Here is a 24,399-nt window from a genome sequence, read left to right on the forward strand (position 1 = left end):
GCCGTGTGCAGACGTTCAGACCCCAGCTATGTGAGTTACACGTACAATTGTCCTGTCCTCACTTGGACGATAACATGGGTCAGTTCACATGAATTCAAACTCCCCCTTTCTTCTCCACATGAACACACAGATGCTGCGATCCTCCCTCCTCCCAGCTGATGGAAATATTTCACCTGAGTCTTTTCGTCATCAAAAAATGAGTTTTCATCACAAAACACGTTTTTGTTTGTGGGAAAACTGTTGTTTTGGATGTGCCTTTTTGGTGGGAAAATGTAGCTTTCATTGGGAGAATAAACTGAAAAATGTTAGAATGGGACTTGGGGGTTTTCTAACTTCCCTCCTCCCTTTGTATCATTTTTCAAATAAGTGGGGAAATGAGGGAAACCCCCTCCAAAATTGTCCCCTCGACACACAGTTCTTCAGGGGAGGAGAAAACGTTAAAAAAAACCAGCAACCACCAAATGCAAAATATGAGAATCAATTTTACTCACACATGTTGAAAATAAAAACCAATGAAACTTGTGACTGAGGGATGGAGGGGCCAGCTCAGAGCACGGGATTCAGGGCAGGGTTATTTATCGACTGACATCGATGGGGTCAGGGCAGGATTCTGATCTCCGTGACCCCTCTGTAAATCAATCGATCTCTGTGTCCTTTTGATATCTGGCTACCTGGTGTAAGTTCTTTCTGTCTGATTCCATAAATCTATCTATCTATCCCCATACACTCCCTCTATCTATCTATCTATATATCTATCTATCTCCTTGCATACAGAGGTTCCCAGTGCTGATGGCTGGGACAGAGTCTTGCTCAGGGTGGGGTGTGATGGCTCCTTCCCACTAGGTCCCCCCCCGCGGCAGCAGGGCTTCCTGATCTGAGCTCCCTGCCCCGCCCTCGTCCTGCTGCCCTGCAGTGTTGCTGCCTCTCTTGTTCCGGCCGAACTTCTGTTCGAACCAGGCCCCCACACCTCCCGCAATCAGGCCACCGCCCCCCGCCCCGACCGCGATGGCCACTACTTCCCCCACAGCCAGCGCACCGGCAGCCACCCCGGCAGCTGCGCCCGCAACAGCCAGGCCGCCCCCCACGATGCACACGGCCTTCAATATGGACTTCTTTTTAAAGCGCTGCCCGTAGGTTGACAGGAACTGGGTCGTCTGCTCGTCCAGCCCCTGCTTCAGCTCCTCCAGGGCAGCCTGTTTCTGGGGATCCTCGCCCCACAGCTCCCCCCGGCAGCGCTCCTGCAGCTCCCGGCGTTTCCCCTCCAGGCGATGCCGCATCTCCAGGGGCTTCACACTCAGGCAGCTGCTCCTGCTCTGGTGGTCACGGTCCTGCCGGGAGCGGGGAGAGATCAGAGATTAGGGACGGACACTGGCGTTACCCAGCCGCATTGGGTGCCGCTGCCTCACACACCCACAGCCCCCTCCACCCCGACCCGCAGCCCCCTGCTCCCCCAAGCTCTGCCGGTGCCCCTTATCCCCGACCCACAGCCCCTCTGCGCTCACCTGCTCCTGCACAAATTGTTCATATTCCTGCCTGGCGGCTTGTACTGCTCTGCTGTTTGCCTCCATCACAGCCCCCTGTGGGGGGAAAGGGGACAGGGTGGTGGTTGGGATGGGACCATCTCTGAACTCAGAGCCCCCCTCCCCCACACTCACCACCTTCTCCCCATTCCTACAGGACCCTGCTCGCTGTGGTCGCCTTCCCACTGGCCCCCCAACTCCCCACATTTCCCCAGAGCCAGGGGACAGCCATGGCCACATTGTCACTGCCCCAGTGGATAGGGCTGGTTCTCTGGCTGGATCCCTTCGGGGTCCCCTTAAGTCCCAGGGGTTGGGGGCAGGGAGCCCCGATCAGGACATTTGGGGGACCTGTTGCGGTGACCCCTCCTGGCCTAGTGCGATTGGCCAATGGCAGGTGGACCTGGGGTGAGAAGGAACAGAAAACAGTTGGATTGGGATTTGGGGGTTTCTAACCTCCCTCACAACCTTTGGATTGTTTTCAAATCAGTGGGGAAATGAGGGGAAACTCCCCAAAATTGTCCCCGCGACACATGCACTGTATCAGGGGAGGAGGAAATCTTTAAAACAAACACAAAATGTGAAAATAGGATTTCCTCCATCTGGTTGGGAATGAAAACTAACGAAACTTGAGACTGAGGGATGCAGGGGCCGGCTTGGAGCACAGGATCCGGGGCCGGGTTATTTATCGACTCACGTCGATGGGGTCAGGGCTGGATTCTGATCTCCGTGACCCCGCTGTAAATCAGTCAAGCTGTGTCCTCTTCAAATCTAGCTACTAGTTGTAAAATGTTTTCATCTATTCCCATAAACACACCTATCTATCTATCTATCTATCTATCTATCTATCTATCTATCATCATCCACCCCATCTATCTATCTATCGACCAATGTATCTGTTCCCTTGCATACAGAGGTTCCCAGTGCTGAGTGCTGGGACAGTCTCAGGGTGGGGTGTGATGGCTCCTTCCCACTATGTCCCCCCCCCCCCCCCCGCACAGGGTCTGCTGATCAGAACATCCTGCCCCGCTCTCCCACTCGTCCCCCTGCCCTGGGGGGCTGGTGCCTGTCATATTCTGGGCTGTCTTCCGTCAAAACCCAGCCCCCAGACACCTGCCCACAGCCCCCCCGATTTGGCCAAAGCCCCAAACCCCAACCCCAATGGCCACTGCTTCCTCCATCGCCATCACAGCCACAGCTACACCCGCACCCTCGCCTGCCCTGATCCCCGCGCTCCCCACGGCCAGGACGTCCCCCTGCCCCACCCCACGGCCAGGCCCAACCACTCGGCCTTCTTCACTTGAAAGCGCTCCCTGTAGGTTGACAGGAACTGGGTCGTCTGCTCGTCCAGCCCCTGCCTCAGCTCCTCCAGGGCAGCCTGTTTCTGGGGATCCTCGCCCCGGCAGCGCTCCAGCAGCTCCCAGCATTTCCCCAACAGGCGATGCCACATCTCCAGGGGCTCCACACGCAGGCAGCTGCTCCTGCTCTGGTGGTCACGGTCCTGCCGGCAGCGGGGAGAGATCGGCCATTCGGGACGGGCACGAGCATTACCCAGCCACAGGGGGCGCCGCCCCCTCACACATCTGCAGCCCCTTCAGCCCCCACCCGCAGCCCCCTGCTAGCCCAGCCCTGCTCCCCCCAGCTCTGACGGTGCCTCTTATCCCCGACCCACAGCCCCTCTGCGCTCACCTGTTTCTGCACAAATTGTTCATATTCCTGCCTGGCGGCTTCTACTGCTCTGCTGTTTGCCTCCATCACAGCCCCCTGTGGGGGCAGAGGGGACAGGGCGGTGGTTGGGATGGGACCATATCTGAACTCAGAGCCCCCCTCCCCGACACTCACCACCTTCTCCCCATTCCTACAGGACTCTGCTCGCTGTGGTCACCTTCCCACTGGCCCCCCAACTCCCCACATTTTCCCAGAGCCAGGGGACAGCCATGGCCACATTGTCACTACCCCAGTGGATAGAGCTGGTTCTCCGGCTGGATCCCTTGGGGGTCCCCTTATGTCCCAGGGGTTGGGGGCAGGGAGCCCCGATCAGGACATTTGGGGGACCTGTTGCGGTGACCCCTCCTGGCCTAATGCAATTGGCCAATGGCAGGTGGACCTGGGGTGAGAAGGAACAGAAAACAGGTGGATTGGGATTTGGGGGGTTTCTAACCTCCCTCACAACCTTTGTATTGTTTTCAAATCAGTGGGGAAATGAGGGGAAATCACCCTGAAATAGTCCCCTCTACACACACACTGTATCGGGGGAGGAGAAAATATTTTAAAAAACCCGCAAAATATGAGAATCAATTTTTCTCCCACTTGTTGAAAATGAAAAACAATGAAACTTGTGACTGAGGGATGGAAGAGCTGGCTCGGAGCACAGGATTCAGGGCAGGGTTTTTTATCGACTGACGTCAATGGGATCAGGGCTGGATTCTGATCTCCGTGACCCCGCTGTAAATCAGTCAAGCTGTGTCCTCTTGAAATCTAGCTACCAGTTGTAAGATGTTTTCATCTATTCCCATAAACAAACCTATCTATCTACCTATCGACCAATGTATCTGTTCCCTTGCATACAGAGGTTCCCAGTGCTGAGGGCCGGGACAGTCTCAGGGTGGGGTGTGATGGTTCCTTCCCACTATGTCCCCGTCCCCCTCCCGCAGCAGGGTCTGCTGATCAGAACATCCTGCCCCACTCTCCCACTCGTCCCCCTGCCCTGGGGGGCTGGTGCCTGTCATATTCTGGGCTGTCTTCCGTCCAAACCCAGCCCCCAGACACCTGCCCACAGCCCCCCTGATCCGGCCACAGCCCCCCACCCCAACCCCAATGGCCACTGCTTCCTCCATCACCATCACAGCCACAGCTACACCCGCACCCTCGCCCGCCCTGATCCCCGCGCTCCCCACGGCCAGGACGTCCCCCTCCCCGACCCCAACGCCAGGCCCAACCACTCGGCCTTCTTCACTTTAAAGCGCTCCCTGTAGGTTGACAGGAATGGGGTCGTCTGCTCGTCCAGCCCCTGCTTCAGCTCCTCCAGGGCAGCCTGTTTCTGGGGATCCTCGCCCCACAGCTCCCCCCGGCAGCGCTCCAGCAGCTCCTGGCGTTTCCCCTCCAGGCGATGCTGCATCTCTGCAGGCTTCACACTCAGGCAGCTGCTCCTGCTCTGGTGGTCACAGTCCTGCCGGCAGCGGGGAGAGATCGGCCATTCGGGACGGGCACGAGCGTTACCCAGCCACAGGGGGGCGCCCCCACCTCACACATCTGCAGCCCCTTCAGCCCCCACCCGCAGCCCCCTGCTAGCCCAGCCCTGCTCCCCCCAGCTCTGACGGTGCCTCTTATCCCCGACCCACAGCCCCTCTGCACTTACCTGCTTCTGCACAAATTGTTCATATTCCTCCCTGACGGTTTTTACTGCTTTTCTGTTTTCCTCCATCACAGCCATCTGCGGGGGGAGAGGGGACAGGGTGGTGGTTGGGATGGGACCATCTCTGAACTCAGAGCCCCCCTCCCCCACACTCACCACCTTCTCCCCATTCCTACAGGACCCTGCTCGCTGTGGTCGCCTTCCCACTGGCCCCCCAACTCCCCACATTTCCCCAGAGCCAGGGGACAGCCATGGCCACATTGTCACTGCACAAGTGGATAGGGCTGGTTCTCCGGCTGGGTCCCGGGGGGTCCCCTTATCTCCCAGGGGTTGGGGGCAGGAAGCCCCGATCAGGACTTTGGGGGAGCTGTTGCGGTGACCCCTCCTGGCCTAGTGCGATTGGCCAATGGCAGGTGGACCTGGGCTGAGAATGAACAGAAAACAGTTGGATTGGGATTTGGGGGGTTTCTAACCTCCCTCACCCCTTTCTATTGTTTTCAACTCAGTGGGGAAATGAAGGGAAATCACCCCGAAATTGTCCCCTCTACACACACACTGTATCAGGGGAAGAGAAAATATTTTAAAAAACCCACAAAATATGAGAATCAATTTTTCTCCCACTTGTTGAAAATGAAAAACAATGAAACTTGTGACTGAGGGATGCAAGAGCCGGCTCGGAGCACAGGATTCAGGGCAGGGTTATTTATCGACTCACGTCGATGGGGTCAGGGCTGGATTCTGATCTCCATGACCCCGCTGTAAATCAGACAACCTGTGTCCTCTTGAAATCTAGCTACCAGTTGTAAGATGTTTTCATCTATTCCCATAAACAAACCTATCTATCTACCTATCGACCAATGTATCTGTTCCCTTGCATACAGAGGTTCCCAGTGCTGAGGGCCGGGACAGTCTCAGGGTGGGGTGTGATGGTTCCTTCCCACTATGTCCCCGTCCCCCTCCCGCAGCAGGGTCTGCTGATCAGAACATCCTGCCCCGCTCTCCCACTCGTCCCCCTGCCCTGAGGGGCTGGTGCCTGTCATATTCTGGGCTGTCTTCCGTCCAAACCCAGCCCCCAGACACCTGCCCACAGCCCCCCTGATCCGGCCACAGCCCCCCACCCCAACCCCAATGGCCACTGCTTCCTCCATCGCCATCACAGCCACAGCTACACCCGCACCCTCGCCCGCCCTGATCCCCGCGCTCCCCACGGCCAGGACGTCCCCCTGCCCCATCCCACGGCCAGGCCCAACCACTCGGCCTTCTTCACTTGAAAGCGCTGCTCGTAGGTTGACAGGAACTGGGTTGTCTGCTCGTCCAGCCCCTGCTTCAGCTCCTCCAGGGCAGCCTGTTTCTGGGGATCCTCGCCCAGCAGCTCCCCCCGGCAGCGCTCCTGCAGCTCCTGGCGTTTCCCCTCCAGGCGATGCCGCATCTCCAGGGGCTTCACACTCAGGCAGCTGCTCGTGCTCTGGTGGTCACAGTCCTGCCGGGAGCGGGGAGAGATCAGCCATTCGGGACGGGCACGAGTGTTACCCAGCCACAGGGGGACGCCCCCACCTCACACATCTGCAGCCCCTTCAGCCCCCACCCGCAGCCCCCTGCTAGCCCAGCCCTACTCCCCCCAGCTCTGACGGTGCCTCTTATCCCCGACCCACAGCCCCTCTGCACTTACCTGCTTCTGCACAAATTGTTCATATTCCGTCCTGGTGGCTTTTACTGTTTTTCTGTTTGCCTCCATCTCAGCCCTCTACGGGGGGAGAGGGGACAGGGTGGTGGTTGGGATGGGACCATCTCTGAACTCAGAGCCCCCCTCCCCCACACTCACCACCTTCTCCCCATTCCTACAGGACCCTGCTCGCTGTGGTCGCCTTCCGACTTGCCCCCCAACTCCCCACATTTCCTCAGAGCCAGGGAACAGCCATGGCCACATTGTCACTGCCCCAGTGGATAGGGGTGGTTCTCCAGCTGGATCCCTTGGGGGTCCCCTTATGTCCCAGGGGTTGGGGGCAGGGAGCCCCGATCAGGACTTTGGGGGAGCTGTTGCGGTGACCCCTCCTGGCCTAGTGTGATTGGCCAATGGCAGGTGGACCTGGGGTGAGAATGAACAGAAAACAGGTGGATTGGGATTTGGGGGTTTCTAACCTCCCTTACCCCTTTCTATTGTTTTCAACTCAGTGGGGAAATGAAGGGAAATCACCCCGAAATTGTCCCCTCTACACACACACCGTATCAGGGGAAGAGAAAATATTTTAAAAAACCCGCAAAATATGAGAATCAATTTTTCTCCCACTTGTTGAAAATGAAAAACAATTAAACTTGTGACTGAGGGATGCAAGAGCCGTCTCGGAGCACAGGATTCAGGGCAGGGTTTTTTATCGACTGACGTTGATGGGATTAGGGCTGGATTCTGATCTCCGTGACCCCGCTGTAAATCAGTCAAGCTGCGTCCTCTTGAAATCTAGCTACCATTGTAAGATGTTTTCATCTATTCCCATAAACAAACCTACCTATCTATCTATCTATCCTCATCCACCCCTATCTATCTATCTATCTATCTATCTATCTATCTATCTATCTATCTATCTATCTATCTATCTATCCATCCATCCCCTTGCATACAGAGGTTCCCAGTGCTGAGTGCTGGGACAGTCTCAGGGTGGGGTGTGATGGTTCCTTCCCACTATGTCCCCCCCCTCCACCCCCGCAGCAGGGTCTGCTGATCAGAACATCCTGCCCCGCTCTCCCACTCGTCCCCCTGCCCTGGGAGGCTGGTGCCTGTCATATTCTGGGCTGTCTTCTGTCCAAACCCAGCCCCCAGCCACCTGCCCACAGCCCCCCCGATCCAGCCAAAGCCCCCACCCCAACCCCAATGGCCACTGCTTCCTCCATCGCCATCACAGCCACAGCTACACCCGCACCCTCGCCCGCCCTGATCCCCGCGCTCCCCACGGCCAGGACGTCCCCTGCCCCACCCCACGGCCAGGCCCAACCACTCGGCCTTCTTCACTTTAAAGCGCTCCCCGTAGTTTGACAGAAACGGGGTCGTCTGCTCGTCCAGCCCCTGCTTCAGCTCCTCCAGGGCAGCCTGTTTCTGGGGATCCTCGCCCAGCAGCTCCCCCCGGCAGCGCTCCAGCAGCTTCTGGCGTTTCCCCTCCAGGCGATGCCGCATCTCCAGGGGCTTCACCCTCAGGCAGCTGCGCATGCTCTGGTGGTCACGGTCCTGCCGGGAGCGGGGAGAGATCGGCCATTCGGGACGGGCACGAGCATTACCCAGCCACAGGGGGCGCTGCCGCCGCGCATACCCGCAGCCCCCTCAACTCTGAGCCACAGCCCGCTGGTAGCCCAGCCCTCGGCTCCCCCCAGCTCTGCCGGTGCCCCTCACTCCCGGCCACAGCCCCTCCGTGCTCACCAGCTGCTTCACAAATTGTTGAAATTCCGTCCTGGTGGCTTCTACTGCTCTCTTGTTTACCTCCTCTATTATCGCTGACATTTCGGCCATCTGTGGGGAAAAGGGGACAGAGTGGGTTTGGGACAGGACAATCTCTGAACTGGGAGCCTCCCTCTCCCCCCACTCACCACTTCACCCCAAGCCTCCAGGACCCTTCTCGCTGCTGTCACCTTCCAACTCAACCCCATACCCCCACATTCCCCCAGAGCCTGGAGCAGTCCCCCAAGGACCCCACGGCCATGTCCACCTGTCTCTGGTTGTGTCCCTGGGGGTCCCCTTATCTCTTGGGGGCTGGGGTCAGGGAGCCCCAATCAGGACATCTGGGGGAGCTGTTGTGGTGCCCCTCCCTAGTGTAACTGGCTACTGGCAGGTGGACCTGGGCTGAGAATGAACTGAAAACTGTCGGATTGGGATTTGGGGGTTTCTAACCTCCCAAAACCCTTTGGATTGTTTTCACATCAGTGGGGAAATGAGGGGAAACGCCCCAAAATTGTCCCCGCGACACATGCACTGTATCAGGGGAGGAGAAAATCTTTAAAACAAACACAAAATGTGAAAATAGGTTTTCCTCCCACTGGTTGGGAATGAAAACTAACGAAACTTGAGACTGAGGGATGCAGGGGCCGGCTTGGAGCACAGGATCTGGGGCCGAGTTATTTATCGACTGATGTCAATGGGGTCAGGGCTGGATCCTGATCTCGGTGACCCCACTGTAAATCAGTCAACCTCTGTGTCCTTTTGCAATCTAGCTACCTGTTATAAGTTGTTCTTATCTAATCTATCTATCTATCTGTCTATCCCCATAATCCTATCTATCTATCTATCTATCTATCTATCTATCTATCTATCTATCTATCTATCTATCCCCATTTCCCCCTGTATTGATTCCCTTGCATACAGAGGTTCCCAGTGCTGAGGGCTGGGACAGACCCTTGCCCATGGTGAGACATGATGTTTCCTTCCCACTATCTGCCACCCCACAGCAGGTATCCTGATCTGAACACCCTGCCTTGCCCTCCCGCTTGTCTCCCCTGTCCTGGGGTGTTGGTGCCTGTCTTGTTCCGGACCAACTTCCACCCAAACCGGGGCCCACCCAGTTGCCCAACGCTCTCCCCCCAACTCCCCCCGCAATCAAGCCAAAGTCCCCAGCCTCAACCCCAATGGCCACTCTTTCTCCAGCCCCACCACAGCCACAGCTATACCCGCCCCGATGCCTGCCCTGAAACCCACACCCACCAAGGCCTGGTTCCCTCCCCCCAGTGTACAGGCTGAACCCCATGGCCTTCTTTACTTTAAAGCGCAGTTTGTAGTCCGACAGGAACTGGGCCATCAGCCTGTCCAGCCCCTGCTTCAGCTCCTCCAGGGCCGCCTGTTTCTGGGGATCCTCGCCCTGCAGCTTCCCCCGGCAGCGCTCCAGCAGCTCCTGGCGTTTCTCCTCCAGGCGATGCTGCATCTCTGCAGGCTCCACACTCAGGCAGCTGCTCGTGCTCTGGTGGTCACGGTCCTACCGGGAGCGGGGAGAGATCGGCCATTCGGGACGGGCACTAGCGTTACCCAGCCACAGGGGGCGCCGCCACCTCACACGCCTGCAGACCCCTCAACCCCGACCCACAGCCCCCTGCTATCCCAGCCCTGCTCCCCCCAGCTCTGCCGGTGCCCCTTATCCCCGACCCACAGCCCCGCTGCACTCACCTGCTTCTCTCGAAATTGTTCATATTCCCTCCTGATGCCTTCTACTGCTTTTCTGTTTGCCTTCTCTCTCATCTCTGCCATCTCAGCCATCTGTGGGGGGAGAGGGGACAGGGAGGGGATGGGGGTGGGACGATCGATGAACTGGGAGACCCCCACTCACCACATTCTCCCTCCATTCCTCCAGGGCCCTGCGCACTGCTCCCACCTCCCCACTCACCCCCCAAACCCCCCATTCCTGCAAAGCCAGGGGCAGCCCCACAATGACCCCACAGCCATGGTCACATGAGCACCACCCCAGTGCAGGGGGTTGGTTCTCCAGTTGGGTCCCTGGGGGTCCCCTTATCTCTTGGGGGCTGGGGTCAGGGAGCCCCAATCAGGGCATTTGGGGAAGCTGTTGTGGTGTCCCTCCCTAGTGCGACTGGCTAATGGCACGTGGACCTGGGCTGAGAATGAACTGAAAACTGTCGGATTGGGACCCCGCTGTAAATCAATCAACCTTTGTGTCCTTTTGCAATCAAGCTACCCGTTGTAAGTTGTTCTTATCTATCTATCTATCTATCTATCTATCCCCTTGCATACAGAGGTTCTCATTACTCAGGGCTGGGACAGAGACTTGCCCAGGTTGGGGGGTGATGTTCCTCCCCACTATCTGTCACCCCGCAGTCGGGGCTCCTGACCCAAATACTCTGCCCCACCCTCCTCCTTGTCCTCCTGCCCTTGGGTGGTGGTGTCTGTCTGGATCCAGACCACCTTCTGTCCACCCAGCTGCACCCGCCCCCAATCAGGCCAAAGCCCCCCGCCCTGACCCCAAGAGACACTGCTTCCTCCAGCCCCACCACAGTCATAGCTACACCCGCCCCGATGCCTACTCCGATACCCACACCCACCACTTCCAGGACCTCCTCCCCCCCAGTGTACAGGCCCAACCCCATGGCCTTCTTCACTTTAAAGCGCTGTTCATATCCTGGCAGGAACTGGGCCATCAGCCTGTCCAGCCCCTGCTTCAGCTCCTCCAGGGCCGCCTGTTTCTCGGGGTCTTTGCCCCGCAGCTTCCCCCGGCAGCGCTCCAGCAGCTCCTGGCGTTTCTCCTCCAGGCGATGCTGCATTTCTGCAGGCTTCACACTCAGGCAGCTGCTCGTGCTCTGGTGGTCACGGTCCTGCCGGGAGAGATTGGCCATTCGGGACGGACACGAGCGTTACCCAGCCACAGGGGGCGCCGCCGCCTCACACACCCGCAGCCCCCTCAACCCCGACCCACAGCCCCCTGCTAGCCCAGTCCTGCTCCCCCCAGCTCTGCCGGTGCCCCTGATCCCCGACCCACAGCCCCTCCGAGCTCACCAGCTGCTGCACAAATTGTTCATATTCCTGCCTGGCGGCTTCTACTGCTCTGCCGTTTATCTCCTCTCTCATGGCTGCAAACACCTCGGCCATCTGTGAAGGGAGAGGGGAAAGGGTGGGGGTGGGGATGGGATAGGCCCATCTCTGAACTGGGAGCCCCCCCCCCAGTCACCACCTTCCCCCCATTCCTACAGGACCCTGCTCCTTGCTATCACCTCCACACTGGCCCCCGACTCCCCACATTCCCCCAGAGCCAGGGGGCAGCCCCTTGACCCCATGGTAATAGCCACATTGCTGCCACCGCAGTGGAGGGGACTGGTTCTCTGGCAGGGCTTCCTGCACGTGCCCTTATCTCTTGCGTGCTGGGAGTCCCCGATAAGCACATTTGGGGGATCTGTTATGGTGCCCCCTCCTGGCCTAGTGTGACTGGCCAATGGCAGGAGAACCTGGGGTCAGGGTCAAGAGAACCAGCCCCCACCCACCTCCCATATCCAGGCTGGAAAGAGAGAGGCGGGGAGAGGGGTGACCCGGTACCTTCACAGGGGAGGAAAAGTTGTAGCGTTTGGTCTTCAAGTACTGGGAGACGTCCTGTGGGGAGTAACACCCGGGGGAACTGGGATCAGGGACAGCTCAGCCCCCTGCCCCCCGCTGAGCCTCCTGCCCGCTCCCTGCTGCACAGCTCCCCCTGCTGACCCCCACCCATTCCCCGCAGCACAGCGCCCCCTGCTGACCCCCACCCATTCCCCGCAGCACAGCGCCCCCTGCTGACCCCCACCCGTTCCCCGCAGCACAGCGCCCCCTGCTGAACCCCACCCATTCCCCGCAGCACAGCGCCCCCTGCTGACCGCCACCCATTCCCTGCAGCACAGCGCCCCCTGCTGACCCCCACCCGTTCCCTGCAGCACAGAGCCCCCTGCTGACCGCCACCTGTTCCCTGCAGCACAGCGCCCCCTGCTGACCCCCACCCGTTCCCTGCAGCACGGCGCCCCCTGCTGAGCCCCCACCTGCTCCCTGCAGCACGGTGCCCCCTGCTGACCCCCACCTGCTCCCTGCAGCATGGCAGCCCATATTGAACCCCTGTCCCTGCTTTGCAGCCCTTTTGCTGTCTCCCATCCAGGCCCCCCTCCCCTTTAGCAGACCCCACTCTCCCACCTTGATCCTGGCAGCCAGCTGAGCCCCAGTCAGCCCCTTCCTGGCTTGGTCCGTCCGGGCGTGTATCCCTGCTGAGCTCTCTACGGTGCTGACATAGTCCCGCAGATACTGTCGGAAATATTTGTCCATGTCTGCAGGGGGGGGAAAAAGGACATAGGCATCCAGGAGGGACCCAGGTGTCTGGGGTAGGACACAAGTTAAATGGGGTATGTGGGGGGCTAGTTTGTGCCACAGGAAATGAGATTCCATCTCTGGGCAATGGCTGCTTAGCACCTCCCCACACACACCCCACTGCCCGGGGGGAAATGGGGGAGGAGCAGCGGGAGCAGGGAGAGGCTGCAGTGGAGGGGTCAGCAGTCTCCACTGCGTGGTGCCAGGGGACCCATGAAGACCTAAAAGGGGGAAACCTGCTTTGTCCCCCTAGGATCCCAGGACCCCAGCAGTGACCCTGCATGTCCCCCTCCCCTCCTGCATAGATGCTGTGACCTAGTGAGTTCACCTGTGCCATGGGCAGGACAGTACATTCTAAGTCAAGGGGGGGGGTGAGCTGGGCACTGGGATTTTGGGGTGGGGGCAGCACAGAAGGGAGAGAAAGGGGCAAGAAAGGGGCAGCAGAGGAGAGAGGGTGGGGATGGGGGCATGGATGAGGATGGGGGAAGTGCAAGAGGGGATGGGAATGGGTGCAGGGACAGGAGTGAGGTCAGTGCAGGAGGGGGTGGGGGCTGGGGGAGCAGTGCAGGGGGTAAGAGGGGAGAAGATGGGGTCTCTTACTGCCTGGCATCCCTGCCTCGCTCCTGATGAACTCTGTGCCAGGGTGGGGCAGTAGGTAGCACCGGGAGCCGCTTTCCCTCAGGGCTCCAACCACCAGGGGCTGCTGAGCAGAGGCCTCCAGTTTCTACAGGAATCAAAGTAACATTTGCGGCCATCAGACCCGCTGTGGAACCCTTCAACTCCACCCCAAAGTCAGAGTTTGCTGTTTCCATGAACACACGTGGCGCCCGGCTCTGATCATTACCTGTGTGATGTCTGTGAGATACTCCTGCCCCCCGCCTGCGCCGTAGGCTCTGGAGTGCTGCCAATCTCGCACCAACAGGTCCAGGTGCTGCAACGGAGAGCACAGGGGAAGGGTCACTCTGGGGCTGGGGGGGGCACAGAGAGGAGACCAGAGCTGGAGGCTGCTGTCCAACCCAGCCACCGACACTGAGACCCTGGGCATGACGTGGGGGTGGAAGAACAATGGGGGCAGGGACTGGCTGTTCTGGGTTTGTCCAGCGCCTGGCATGACGGGGTCCGAGCCTAGGATGGGGGCTCTGAGGTGCTCTGATAATAGAGATGATAGATAGGAATAGTAAGAATCAGGTGGGGTGACTGGAGCAGGGGGGTGGGGTGGAACTAGCATTGTACCCCCATGTCGGGGGGTGATGGGAAACAAGGACCCACCTGGATTGGGGCCAGATTGCAGGTCTCTCCAACCTCCTTCGCAACCTGAATGAACATCTGAGATGCAGAGAGAGAGACAAGGCAATTTTTTCCATCTTGAAGAAACCATCCCCCCAAAGGTGACCAAGCAAGATTGGCGACGCAAAATAAACGAGTGAAATAAATGCCACTGAAACTAAAGGGATCCCAGACAACATTAAGTGGAAACTGATAACTGAAGAGAGAAAAATTGACAAAATGAAGAGAGAAAACATAATTTCAAACAACAATAACTCAACACCAGTAATCACACATCTAAAAGCAATAACTGAATTCAGAAAACCCAATAGCTGGTTCTAGAAAAGCAGTCACAGAAGACACAGAAAGCCAAAAATCAAACTCATTGAGCCAATAATTGGAGACCAAAAAGAAATAATGAAAAGAAGAAAACTAGTCACTGGAATCAGAAAACCAGTTACTGAAACCCGAAAAGCAGTGAAAGAAATCACACAATCACTTAGCAAAATCAACAAGCTAATAATTAATGCCAGAAAACCAATGGTCAAAAATAGAAAACCAGTATTCATCAAAGTCAGAAAACCAGTAATCGAAGCAAGTTATCGGGTATTAACGTCTGAAAGCCAACAATAAAAAATAAGTATTTGAAATAAGAAAACCAATAGTCAGAGAGTCAAAACCAGCAGTGCAAGTCAGAAAAACAGATATCAAAGTCAAAATACCCCAAAGTGAAAGACAGAAAACCAGTAATCAATATCAGAAAACCAATAAATGAAAGCAGAAGTCCAGTAATCAAAGCCACAAAAGTAGTAATTGAAGCCAGAAAACCAATAGCCAAAACAGAAAACCAGTAACTGAAGTACGAAGACCAGTTATCAAGGTCACAAAACCAAGTCAGAGTTAGAAAATGAATAGTCAAAGACAGAAAACCAACAGTGAAAAGAAGCAATAAGTGAACAGCAGAAATGAAAAAAATGTTTAAACACCCCAAATATATAACGAAAAATTAAAAGCCAATAATCAGTAGAAAGACACTGATAAATGAAGCCCAGTAAACAAACATTGAAATCTTGCAATCAATAAACAAAAAGCAGAAAATTGATAACAAACCCCCCCCCCCAATCAATGAGAAGAATCAAAATCTGACGATCAAAGAACAAAAACCAATAAATGAAATGTGCCAAGTGATAACTAAAGCCGCAAAACTGACAACCATGGACCAAAACACAATGAACAAGAACTGAAAACCGAAGACTGAAAATCAAAGATCGAAACCTGAGAAACAGTGGAACCCAAAAATGTGGAGAGAGAAACCCAACAAACGCTAACATTTGGCTGTTCTTTGAAAGTGGAAGTTTGCATGAAAACATTCTGATTTTGTCAGTGCCAAATCGCCGCCCCACTGACAGACCTAACCAAAAAGAAACAGCCAAATGCCGTTCAGTGGACCGAAGAGTCCCCTCATTGGTCATTTTGGTCAGGTGCCAGCAAGGTTATCTTAGCTTCTTAACCCTTTACAGGTGAAAGGGTTTTGCCTCTGGCCAGGAGGGATTTTATAGCACTGTATACAGAAAGGTGGTTACCCTTCCCTTTATATTTATGACAATCAGCTTTCCATTTTTCAACAAGACTTTTATTTTCCATCTCCCGAAATGATCGTTCTGAAATCAACTGACCCAACTAATGGTGGGTACAAAACAACGAACAGCTGACAGCCAGTAGTGACTCACAAATAATCAATAACTGGCAGCTCTTAATGAATATAAAATAACTAATTATACAAGTTAGTTAATTGGCTAAACGAAGTAAAAGGCCTAACACAGAACCGGATGGCATTTCTCTTTGTCTTTCTGTATCGTGATAACTTTTTGAGACCACATCTGATCAATTCCCATATTTCAGGGGATATCCTAGGCATCAGTGGGAAGAACCCCACTGATTTGGGGTGGGGGGAGAGGGGTAAATTGGAAAACCCCATAAGCCCAATTTCCATTTAGATCTGGTGAGTAGCATCAGCAGCCAATGGGAAAACCACTCTGGGGAAGAGGGGTAGCAGGAACTTCTGGGTGCTGAGCAGGGAGAATGGGGGGCACACAGAGCCCCTGGCATGGGGGCAGGGGGAATGGGGCACACAAAGCCCCTGGCATGGGGGGAAAGGGAGTGGGGCACACAGAGGTAGGACTGGGGGATGGGACATAGGGTCAGGGTTAGGGCTGGTTGGAAATACTCCAATGGAACATTTTTCCCATCACAAACCCTTCACTAATGCAGAGCGACGCGGGTTGCCCAGGGCTGGCTCCTGCCCATCCAGGCTCAGTGTCTGGGTGTCGCGCAAGGGCAAGTTGCTCCTGCCCCATATGGGGCTGTCATGAACATACAGCTAAGGGTAGCATAAAATCCCTCCTTTACCTGTAAAGGGTTAAGAAGCTCAGATAACCTGGTTGGCATGTGACCAAAAGGACCAATAAGGGGAGAAGATACTTTCAAATCTGTGGGGGAAGGTTTTTGTTTGGTGTTCCTTTGTTCTCCCCGGGTCAGCAAGGAACCAGGGCAGGGAAAATACATCTCCCAAAGCCATACCTGAACTAAGCATCTAAGATTACAAAAATTGTAAGAGGAAGGAAATGAGTTAGTTTATCTTTTGTTTTAGCTTGTGAATTTTCCCTGTGCTAAGAGGGGGGCTTATCCCTGTTTTTGTAACTTTGAAGTTTTGCCTAGAGGGGAATCCTCTATATTTTGAATCTGATTACCCTGAAACATTACCTTCCATCCTGATTTTAAAGAGGTGCTTCTTTTACTTTTTTCTTTATAATAAAGTCCTGGTTTTTTAAATAATCTGATTGGTTTTAGTGTCCTAAAACCCAGGGATTTGGTCTGTGCTCACCTGTACCAATTGGTGAGGATATTATTCTCAAGCCTCCCCAGGAAAAGGGGTGAAGGGGCTTGGGGGGAATATTTTGGGGAACAGGAACTCCAAGTGGTTCTTTTCCTTGAGTCTTTGTCTAACTCACTTGGTGGTGGCAGCACACCGTCCAAGGGCAAGCAAGAATTTGTGCCTTGGGGAAGTTTTTAATTTAAGCTGGTAGAAATAAGTTTAGGGGTCTTTCATGCGGTTCCCCACATCTGTGTCCCACAGTTCAGAGTGGGGAGGGAACCCTGACAGGGGCACAGGCAGAGAGTGGGGCTGGGTGCCACGGGCGTACTAAGGTGCCAGCCCAAGAAGGCCGAGGTACGGTTGTGAGGGTGTTTCCCTTAACTCTGTTGGCCCTGGCTTGGCTAAGTGTGACATTCTGGATGGGCCCGCGCTGTGAGAAACGCTGATTTCTGGGGGAAGCTGTATCTGGGCTAACCCCTTGCTCCACCCACCCCAGCTCTAGGTCACCAAACCCACCGTGAGCTGCCACAAGGCTCCCTCACCATCCCGGCAATCTGAGTCCGCAGACACATTTCAGATCACTTAGTGGAGTGAACCGGGACACAAAAGTTTCTTCTCCACCGGACCTTCAGGAGGTCCAGCACTCGGCTGTGAGAACCAACTGCCCAGAGCCTATTGGTTAATGAATAATAGCTGCCAGGTAATGATAAATAACCAGAAATATGACAGTCACTAATATTTTATTAATGACTGATCATGTATTACTGTTCAGACTCACCACACCTGAAACCCCAGCCTGGGGCGAGATCGCTAGGTCTTTCTAAACATCAATAACAGCCTCTAGACTGCCCCACTCCAATCCCCACACCGCCCAGGGACTTGGGTCCTCACGGCAGCGACCTGGCTGGCAGGTCCATGTCAGTAGAGTTGTGTGTATCCCCTGCCCCACCCACCTCCAAATAATCTGCCTCCGTCCGCGTAAACGTGCTGGAAATATTGAAGATCTAGAAAATAATAATAAGAAAAGGTGAGCCCTCCCGCCAACCCCACACCTCAGCTCACCTCACAGCAGAACAGCCCCCCTGCCGACCCCCCCCCCCCCGCCCACTCCCCGCAGCATGGCACCACCTGCGGAGCCCCCAGTCCCGTCCCCTGCAGCATGGTGCCCCCACCCAGTAGGAGCTGAGCAATATGCTGAACACGGAGAGCTTGATGCTGGTCTCCATGGGGCGCTGCAGGTCCAGGCAGCCCTCAGTGTCCACCAGGAACACGGCCACCTGCAGGGACAGACACACAGACAGATCCACTGGCCACAGCGACGGGCGTCCTGTGCTAACACCACCCTCGCCCCTGCCCAGCCCCGGCACCTCCGCTGCCCGGCTCCCTGGGGCCTGGCCTGGGCACGCTGGCTGGAGGCGGGCCCTGGGGGAGGAGCTTCAAGCTGTGAACATCCCCCACCCCCAACTCCAGCCCAGCGTGTCTGTAGGAAATCCCAGGGCTGGGACCTTGCCCCCATCTGCCCATTTCTCTCCCCCCACCCACTGCTCCATCCCGCCTCCTCCAGCCCTCCAGTCCCCCTACCTCCACACAGGACTTTGCACCCCAGACATCCCCATTCCCCTCTCCCCTCCCCCACTATTCCAGCCCCCCTGCTCCCTTAGAATCTTCCCCCCACACCACCCTCATTCCCCGCCCCTACTGCCCCATTCCCCATCCCCCTGCCTGCTCCCTGCCCCACTCACCCTCCTCCCTTGGTCCTGGACCCAGAGGGGCTGGTCCCACATCCATACCCCCTTCGTCACGGTCTCTATCCCATTACAACACTCAAACCCCCCCAGGATCTCGTCTTCTCGGTCCATCCATGACGCATCCACAGCCTCCTGTAGGGGGAGACCAGGGCAAGGTCAGGAGGGAACGGGGTTTGGGTCTGGGGTCCTGAGGGAGCAGGGGAGGGGGTGGAGTCCTAGCAGTCTGGGAGTGAAGGTACGGCTGGAGAGTGGGTCCGGTGATACATGGGGAGGGCATGGGGCCTGTGCTGCAGGGGGAGGGGCCATGGCTGGAGGGTGGGGCCTATGTTGCTTGGTGGGGGGGCATGGTTGGAGGGTGGGGCCTCAGTTGCTCTGCCCTGGGCCTGGTACAGGGGGAGAGCCCTGGCTAGGGAGAGGGGACCTTTGCTGTAGGGGGCAAGGCCTGGGGTGGAGGGGGCGGGGCCCTGTCTGGGGTGGGCGGGGTCTGCGGTTCAGGGGGCGGGGCCTTAACTGGGGATCCCGTCCTCTCTCACCGGGCTCTGGAGTTGGCGCAGCAGGCAGTTCAGCAGGAAGGATTTGCCCCGGCGCTGCTCCCCGATGATGGACACCAGGCAGACGGGGGCGTCCCCCACCCCACCCTGCTCCAGGCAGCGGCTCAGGGCCTCCTTGTCCAGGGTCAGGTTCCCTTCCTCGTCCAGACGCACCAGCTGCACCGGGCGGCCCGGCTCTGGCTGAGCCCCCGGCCCCTGCTGCAGGGAGAGAGCAGGGTCAGACCTGGGACTCCACCCCTGAGCCAGTCAGTCCCCTGCCCTGGGGCCTTTGGGACCCAGTGCCCCTAGAGGGGAAAGGCCCCTTTCTCTGATCTGGTCTGTCTGGTCTCACCACCTCCATCTCTTCCCATGAGGACTCTGTGATTTTCTCCACCAGGGCTCTCAACCACGTGTCTGGGGTTATCCTGTCCCTGGAGCAGGGAGCCCGGCACGTAGGGCACTGGGACCCCTGGGCCAAGACCACACGCCAGTGAGCCCCGAGGCAGCCCCAGCAGAAGGAGATGGGTTTGTTCGAGACATCCAGGCAGATGGAGCAGGTGACATCATCCCAGAGTTGCTCCATCTCTCTGGAACTCGTTGAGAGGGGGACCTACTGGGTGAGAACCTGGCACGCAGGAGCAGATGGGCTCTGATGGAGAACGGCTGATCTCTAGCCCAGGTGTGCCCCTTCCTGACAGCAGGAGGCTGGGGGTGGGAGAGAGAGAGAACACGGGAATATTTCTGTCAATAAGCTGTGTGACTCAGTTTACCTGCCCAGTTTGTATTCCTGTCCCCTGGGTGGAACCAGAGCAAGAAGACAGATTGCAAGAAGTCATGGCGGAGATTGGTAGATTCCAAGGCCAGGAGGGACCAAGGCTGAGCTCCTGGATAACACAGGCCAGAGAACTCCCCCCAATTAATTCCTGTTTGAACGAGAGCAGATTTCCTAGAAACACATCCCATCTCAACAGAGAATCCACCACGCTGCTTGGTACATTGCTCCCATGGTTAATTCCCCTCCCTGGTAAACATGGACATCTGGTTTCCACCTTGAATGTGTCTAGGTTCAGCTTCCAGCCATGGGATCACGTTGGACCTTCCTCTGCTAGACTGTGGAGACCATTATTAAATATTTGTTCCCCGTGTAGGTTAAACCAAAGCAGTTCGCACCCAGCCCTCATGTTTCCTGCTCCTGCACCTGGGAGGCAGAGGTGAAACTGGAAAAGGGGCTCTAAAGACTGGCAAGAAAATATATAGAACCCCTCTATTTTTGCGGGGGGAGGGTGTGAACATCTGGGGGGCTGGCTCTCCTTGCTTGGCTTAGCTTGTCCCTGTAAATGTCCTGATCGTGGCTAACAAAAGACAAGTCACGTTCTGTTGAATTCCACAGACCCAAAGTTTTAGCTGGTTGAACTGAGTCAGAGTTTGACTGTTTCAAATCATGCCATGAGCCAGGCCCAGCGTTGGGGGTAGATTAGCTGCTGTCTCTGCCTGTCTCTCTGCTGGACAGACAGCAAGGTCGGAACTGCCCCTGCCTGGCAGGAACCCCACATTAATTTGCACCCCACAGAGAGCCGAGCACTCTCATGTGACTGGGCAATGCCCCAGCCCAGCTTGGGGAGGGTCGGTGAAACACAGGAAACAAATGGGAGGGAATTATCCTGCCCCCGGGGGGAAATAGATTGTGGGGGTCGATCTGGCCCTGTGGGGGGAAATAAATTGGGGGGGATGATCCTGCCCCCCTGGGTAGAGGGGGGATGGGCTAGATTGGGGCAGACACCCTCCACACACACACACCCCCCACACACACCGGCTCTTTCCCGGCCAAATCTTTACTTCTCTGCAGAAAAACTTCGTCTGAAAAACAAAAGCAAAACTCCCCATGTCTTTTATGTGCTCCTCCTCTGGTGAGAGTGTGAGGGTGGGTGGGGCGGTCCTGCTCTCACAGGTGCTGCTAGGGGGAGGGAGGGCAGTGAGGGTGGTGGGGACACAGAGAGGCACAGGGGGTGAGGCCAAGCTGGAAAAGCAAGTGACAGAGACCAGAGAGTGCAGAAAGAGAGAGATGGGGAGAAAGTCAGAATGTGGAAGGAGGCTTAGAAAAAGATGGAATAGAGAGACTACCATGGGGTGGTGGAGCTCTGCAAAGGGGGGCTCATCAGGTAGCCTGGGGAACTCAGAGAGGTCCCCATGAGGTGACGAGACCACCCCCTACACAGATGGCCAGGGCTCCTCCTATCTTCAGCAGTGGGCTGGGCTCTGCCTAAGGACCATTTGACTGCAGGGACCGGGTGGCTCAGTGGTAGGGGAGCTGGGAGCTCCAATTCTGTCAGGCATGGCACAGACCCTGACTGAGATCAGGGCCCCACTGTGCCAGGCACTCCACAGACACCTCATGAGACAGTCTCTGTTGAAAGAGCTCAGGTGTAAACAGAAAAGTTTTATCATCCCCATTTTGAAAATGGGGAAACTGAGGCCACCAGGGCTTTAAGGTTTCAGAGTAGCAGCTGTGTTAGTCTGTATTCGCAAAAAGAAAAGGAGGACTTGTGGCACCTTAGAGACTAACCAATTTATTTGAGCATGAGCTTTCGTGAGCTACAGCTCACTTCATCGGATGCATTTAGTGGAAAACACAGTGAGGACATATATATACACACAGAACATGAGAAAAAACCAAAACCAAAAAACCAAACCTGTAAGGAGAGTGATCAATTAAGATGAGCTATTACCAGCAGGAGAGCCGGGGGGGGGTGGGGGGGACTTTTTGTAGTGATAATCAAGGTGAGCCATTTCCAGCAGTTAACAAGAAGGACTGAGGAAGAGTGGGCGTGGGGGTGGGGGAGGGAAAGAAATAAACATGGGGAAATAGTTTTACTTTGTGTAATGACCCATCCATTCCAAGCCTCTATTCAAGCCTAAGTTAATTGTATCCAGTTTGCAAATTAATTCCAATTCAGCAGTCTCTCGCTGGAGACTGTTTTTGAAGTCTTTTTGTTGTAATATCGCAACTTTCATTTCTGTAATTGCGTGACCAGAGAGACTGAAGTGTTCTCCGATTGGTTTATGAATGTTATAATTCTTGACATCTGATTTGTGTCCATTTATTCTTTTACGTAGAGACTGTCGAGTTTGACCAATGTACATGGCAGAGGGGCATTGCTGGCACATGATGGCATATATCACATTGGTGGATGTGCAGGTGAACGAGCCTCTGATAGTGTGGCTGATGTGATTAGGCCCTGTGATGGTGTCCCCTGAATAGATATGTGGGCACAGTTGGCAACGGGCTTTGTTGCGAGGATAGGTTCCTGGGTTAGTGGTTCTGTGGTGTGGTATGTGGTTGCTGGTGAGTATTTGCTTCAGGTTGGGGGGCTGTCTGTAGGCAAGGACTGGCCTGTCTCCCAAGATCTGTGAGAGTGATGGGTCGTCCTTCAGGATAGGTTGTAGATCCTTGATGATGCGCTGGAGAGGTTTTAGTTGGGGGCTGAAGGTGACGGCTAGTGGCGTTCTGTTATTTTCTTTGTTGGGCCTGTCCTGTAGTAGGTGACTTCTGGGTACTCTTCTGGCTCTGTCAATCCTGTTTCTTCACTTCCGCAGGTGGGTATTGTAGTTGTAAGAACACTTGATAGAGATCTTGTAGGTGTTTGTCTCTGTCTGAGGGGTTGGAGCAAATGCGGTTGTATCGCAGAGCTTGGCTGTAGACAACGGATCATGTGGTGTGGTCTTGGTGAAAGCTGGAGGCATGTAGGTAGGAATAGCGGTCAGTAGGTTTCCGGTATAGGGTGGTGTTTATGTGACTATTGCTTATTAGAACTGTAGTGTCCAGGAAGTGGATCTCTTGTGTGGACTGGTCCAGGCTGAGGTTGATGGTGGGATGGAAATTGTTGAAATCATGTTTATTTTTTTTCACCCCCCTCCCCCCACTGTTCCTCAGTCGTTCTTGTTAACTGCTGGAAATAGCCCACCTTGATTATCACTACAAAAAGCCCCCCCCTCCCCCCACCCCGCTCTCCTGCTGGTAATAGCTCATCTTAATATCTTAATTGATCATTCTCCTTACAGGTTTGGTTTTTTGGTTTTGTTTTTTTTCTCATGTTCTGTGTGTATATATATGTCCACACTGTGTTTTCCACTAAATGCATCCGATGAAGTGAGCTGTAGCTCACGAAAGCTTATGCTCAAATAAATTGGTTAGTCTCTAAGGTGCCACAAGTACTCCAGGGCTTTAAGGGGCACTGGAAATGCCAGGAGTGGTGACTGTCATGGGGTCAGACATTTTGCCCCATAGGAGACAAAGCCACCTTGCGAGTTTCAGGAAGTTACCACTTCCTCTCCCTACAGAAATAACACCCCAGCAGAGCTGCCTCTTCTCGGAAACCAGGCATTTCTTGAGCTCCCCCCTGACAACTAGGGGAAAGGAGGAGGAAGAGGTGGACGAGTGGAGGAAAAGGACTTTAGCAGCCGACCTTGTTTGCGTGGACACAGCTACCCTGCCCAGATGCTCAGCACAATGGGGCTGCTTTGCCCAAAGGATCCCTTTCGGCTGGTGTTGGGTCACCAGTCACTTTGTTATCGGGGCAGGGGTACAAGGGCTGGTATCCTTGTTGTGTGAATCCAGGGCAGCAGAACTGGGCTTGCCCTGCCCTGATGAGGGACTCCCCCGCAACTGACCTGCACTCGCTAGGCAGGGGACATGGGCGTCAAAGCCTAAAGGGGAGAGAAAGCGTGTGTTTGCAGTTGTTGCAGGGGCTTATGCCCTAGGTCCTATTTGACTTTTCTTGTTTCCACTGTGTAACAACAGAGCTGGCTGAGAGTTTGGCTGCAGCCCAGCAGAGCTGAAATCACTGGGAAGCAGGTCTAGGCCCTAGACTTGCTTTGGGACAGCGTTTCTGGTGCAAGAAGCTGCCCAGTCTGCTCTGGCATTGAGGCTCCCCCCCCGGACAGCTGCGTTACATCGGGGGCACTCAAGACATCCCAGAGGGTGTAGATCAGGGGTAGCTGATACCAGATGGAGCGATTAATATGTAACAAAAGAGGTGCCAGGGCTTACGCAGTTTTTTTACATTAATAAGTGACATGGCAAACCCACAGGAGCCGGGGCTCTGAACTGCCCGGCCCAGAGGTGCTGGGCTCTGAACTGCCAGGTCGGGAGATGCTTTGGCTCAGTCCTGGCACAAATGAAGCCCTTGATGGATTAGATTGGGACAAACTCCTTAAACCTGCACCCTGCTCTCCTGGCCCCCGTTCTTACCTGGCCAAATCTTCGCTTCTCTCCGTGCAGGCAAAATGTTATCTGAGAAACAAAAGTGAAAC

The 24,399-nt window shown here is 55.5% G+C and overlaps 1 protein-coding gene across 1 annotated transcript; it reads right to left on the minus strand.

The window, feature by feature from the left end:
* Nucleotides 1-462: 462 nt before the first annotated feature.
* LOC125637858 (uncharacterized) lies at nt 463-24,372 on the minus strand. Its single transcript, XM_075129177.1, has 25 exons — nt 24,338-24,372; nt 19,860-20,012; nt 19,093-19,308; nt 18,554-18,691; nt 17,984-18,088; nt 17,765-17,815; nt 13,940-13,996; nt 13,515-13,601; nt 13,271-13,394; nt 12,500-12,630; nt 11,882-11,935; nt 11,348-11,440; nt 10,954-11,166; nt 10,010-10,099; nt 9,609-9,821; nt 8,279-8,368; nt 7,877-8,089; nt 6,542-6,616; nt 6,140-6,352; nt 4,876-4,950; nt 4,474-4,686; nt 3,207-3,281; nt 2,818-3,018; nt 1,503-1,577; nt 463-1,328 (listed from the first exon to the last, which is right to left on the minus strand). Exons 2-25 carry the CDS (start codon nt 19,923-19,925, stop codon nt 840-842), a joined length of 3,357 nt encoding a protein of 1,118 aa, XP_074985278.1. The 5' UTR covers nt 19,926-20,012; nt 24,338-24,372; the 3' UTR covers nt 463-839.
* Nucleotides 24,373-24,399: the final 27 nt, after the last annotated feature.

This window comes from Caretta caretta, chromosome 6 (assembly GCF_965140235.1).
Source record: "Caretta caretta isolate rCarCar2 chromosome 6, rCarCar1.hap1, whole genome shotgun sequence".
NCBI classification, from domain to species: Eukaryota; Metazoa; Chordata; order Testudines; family Cheloniidae; genus Caretta; species Caretta caretta.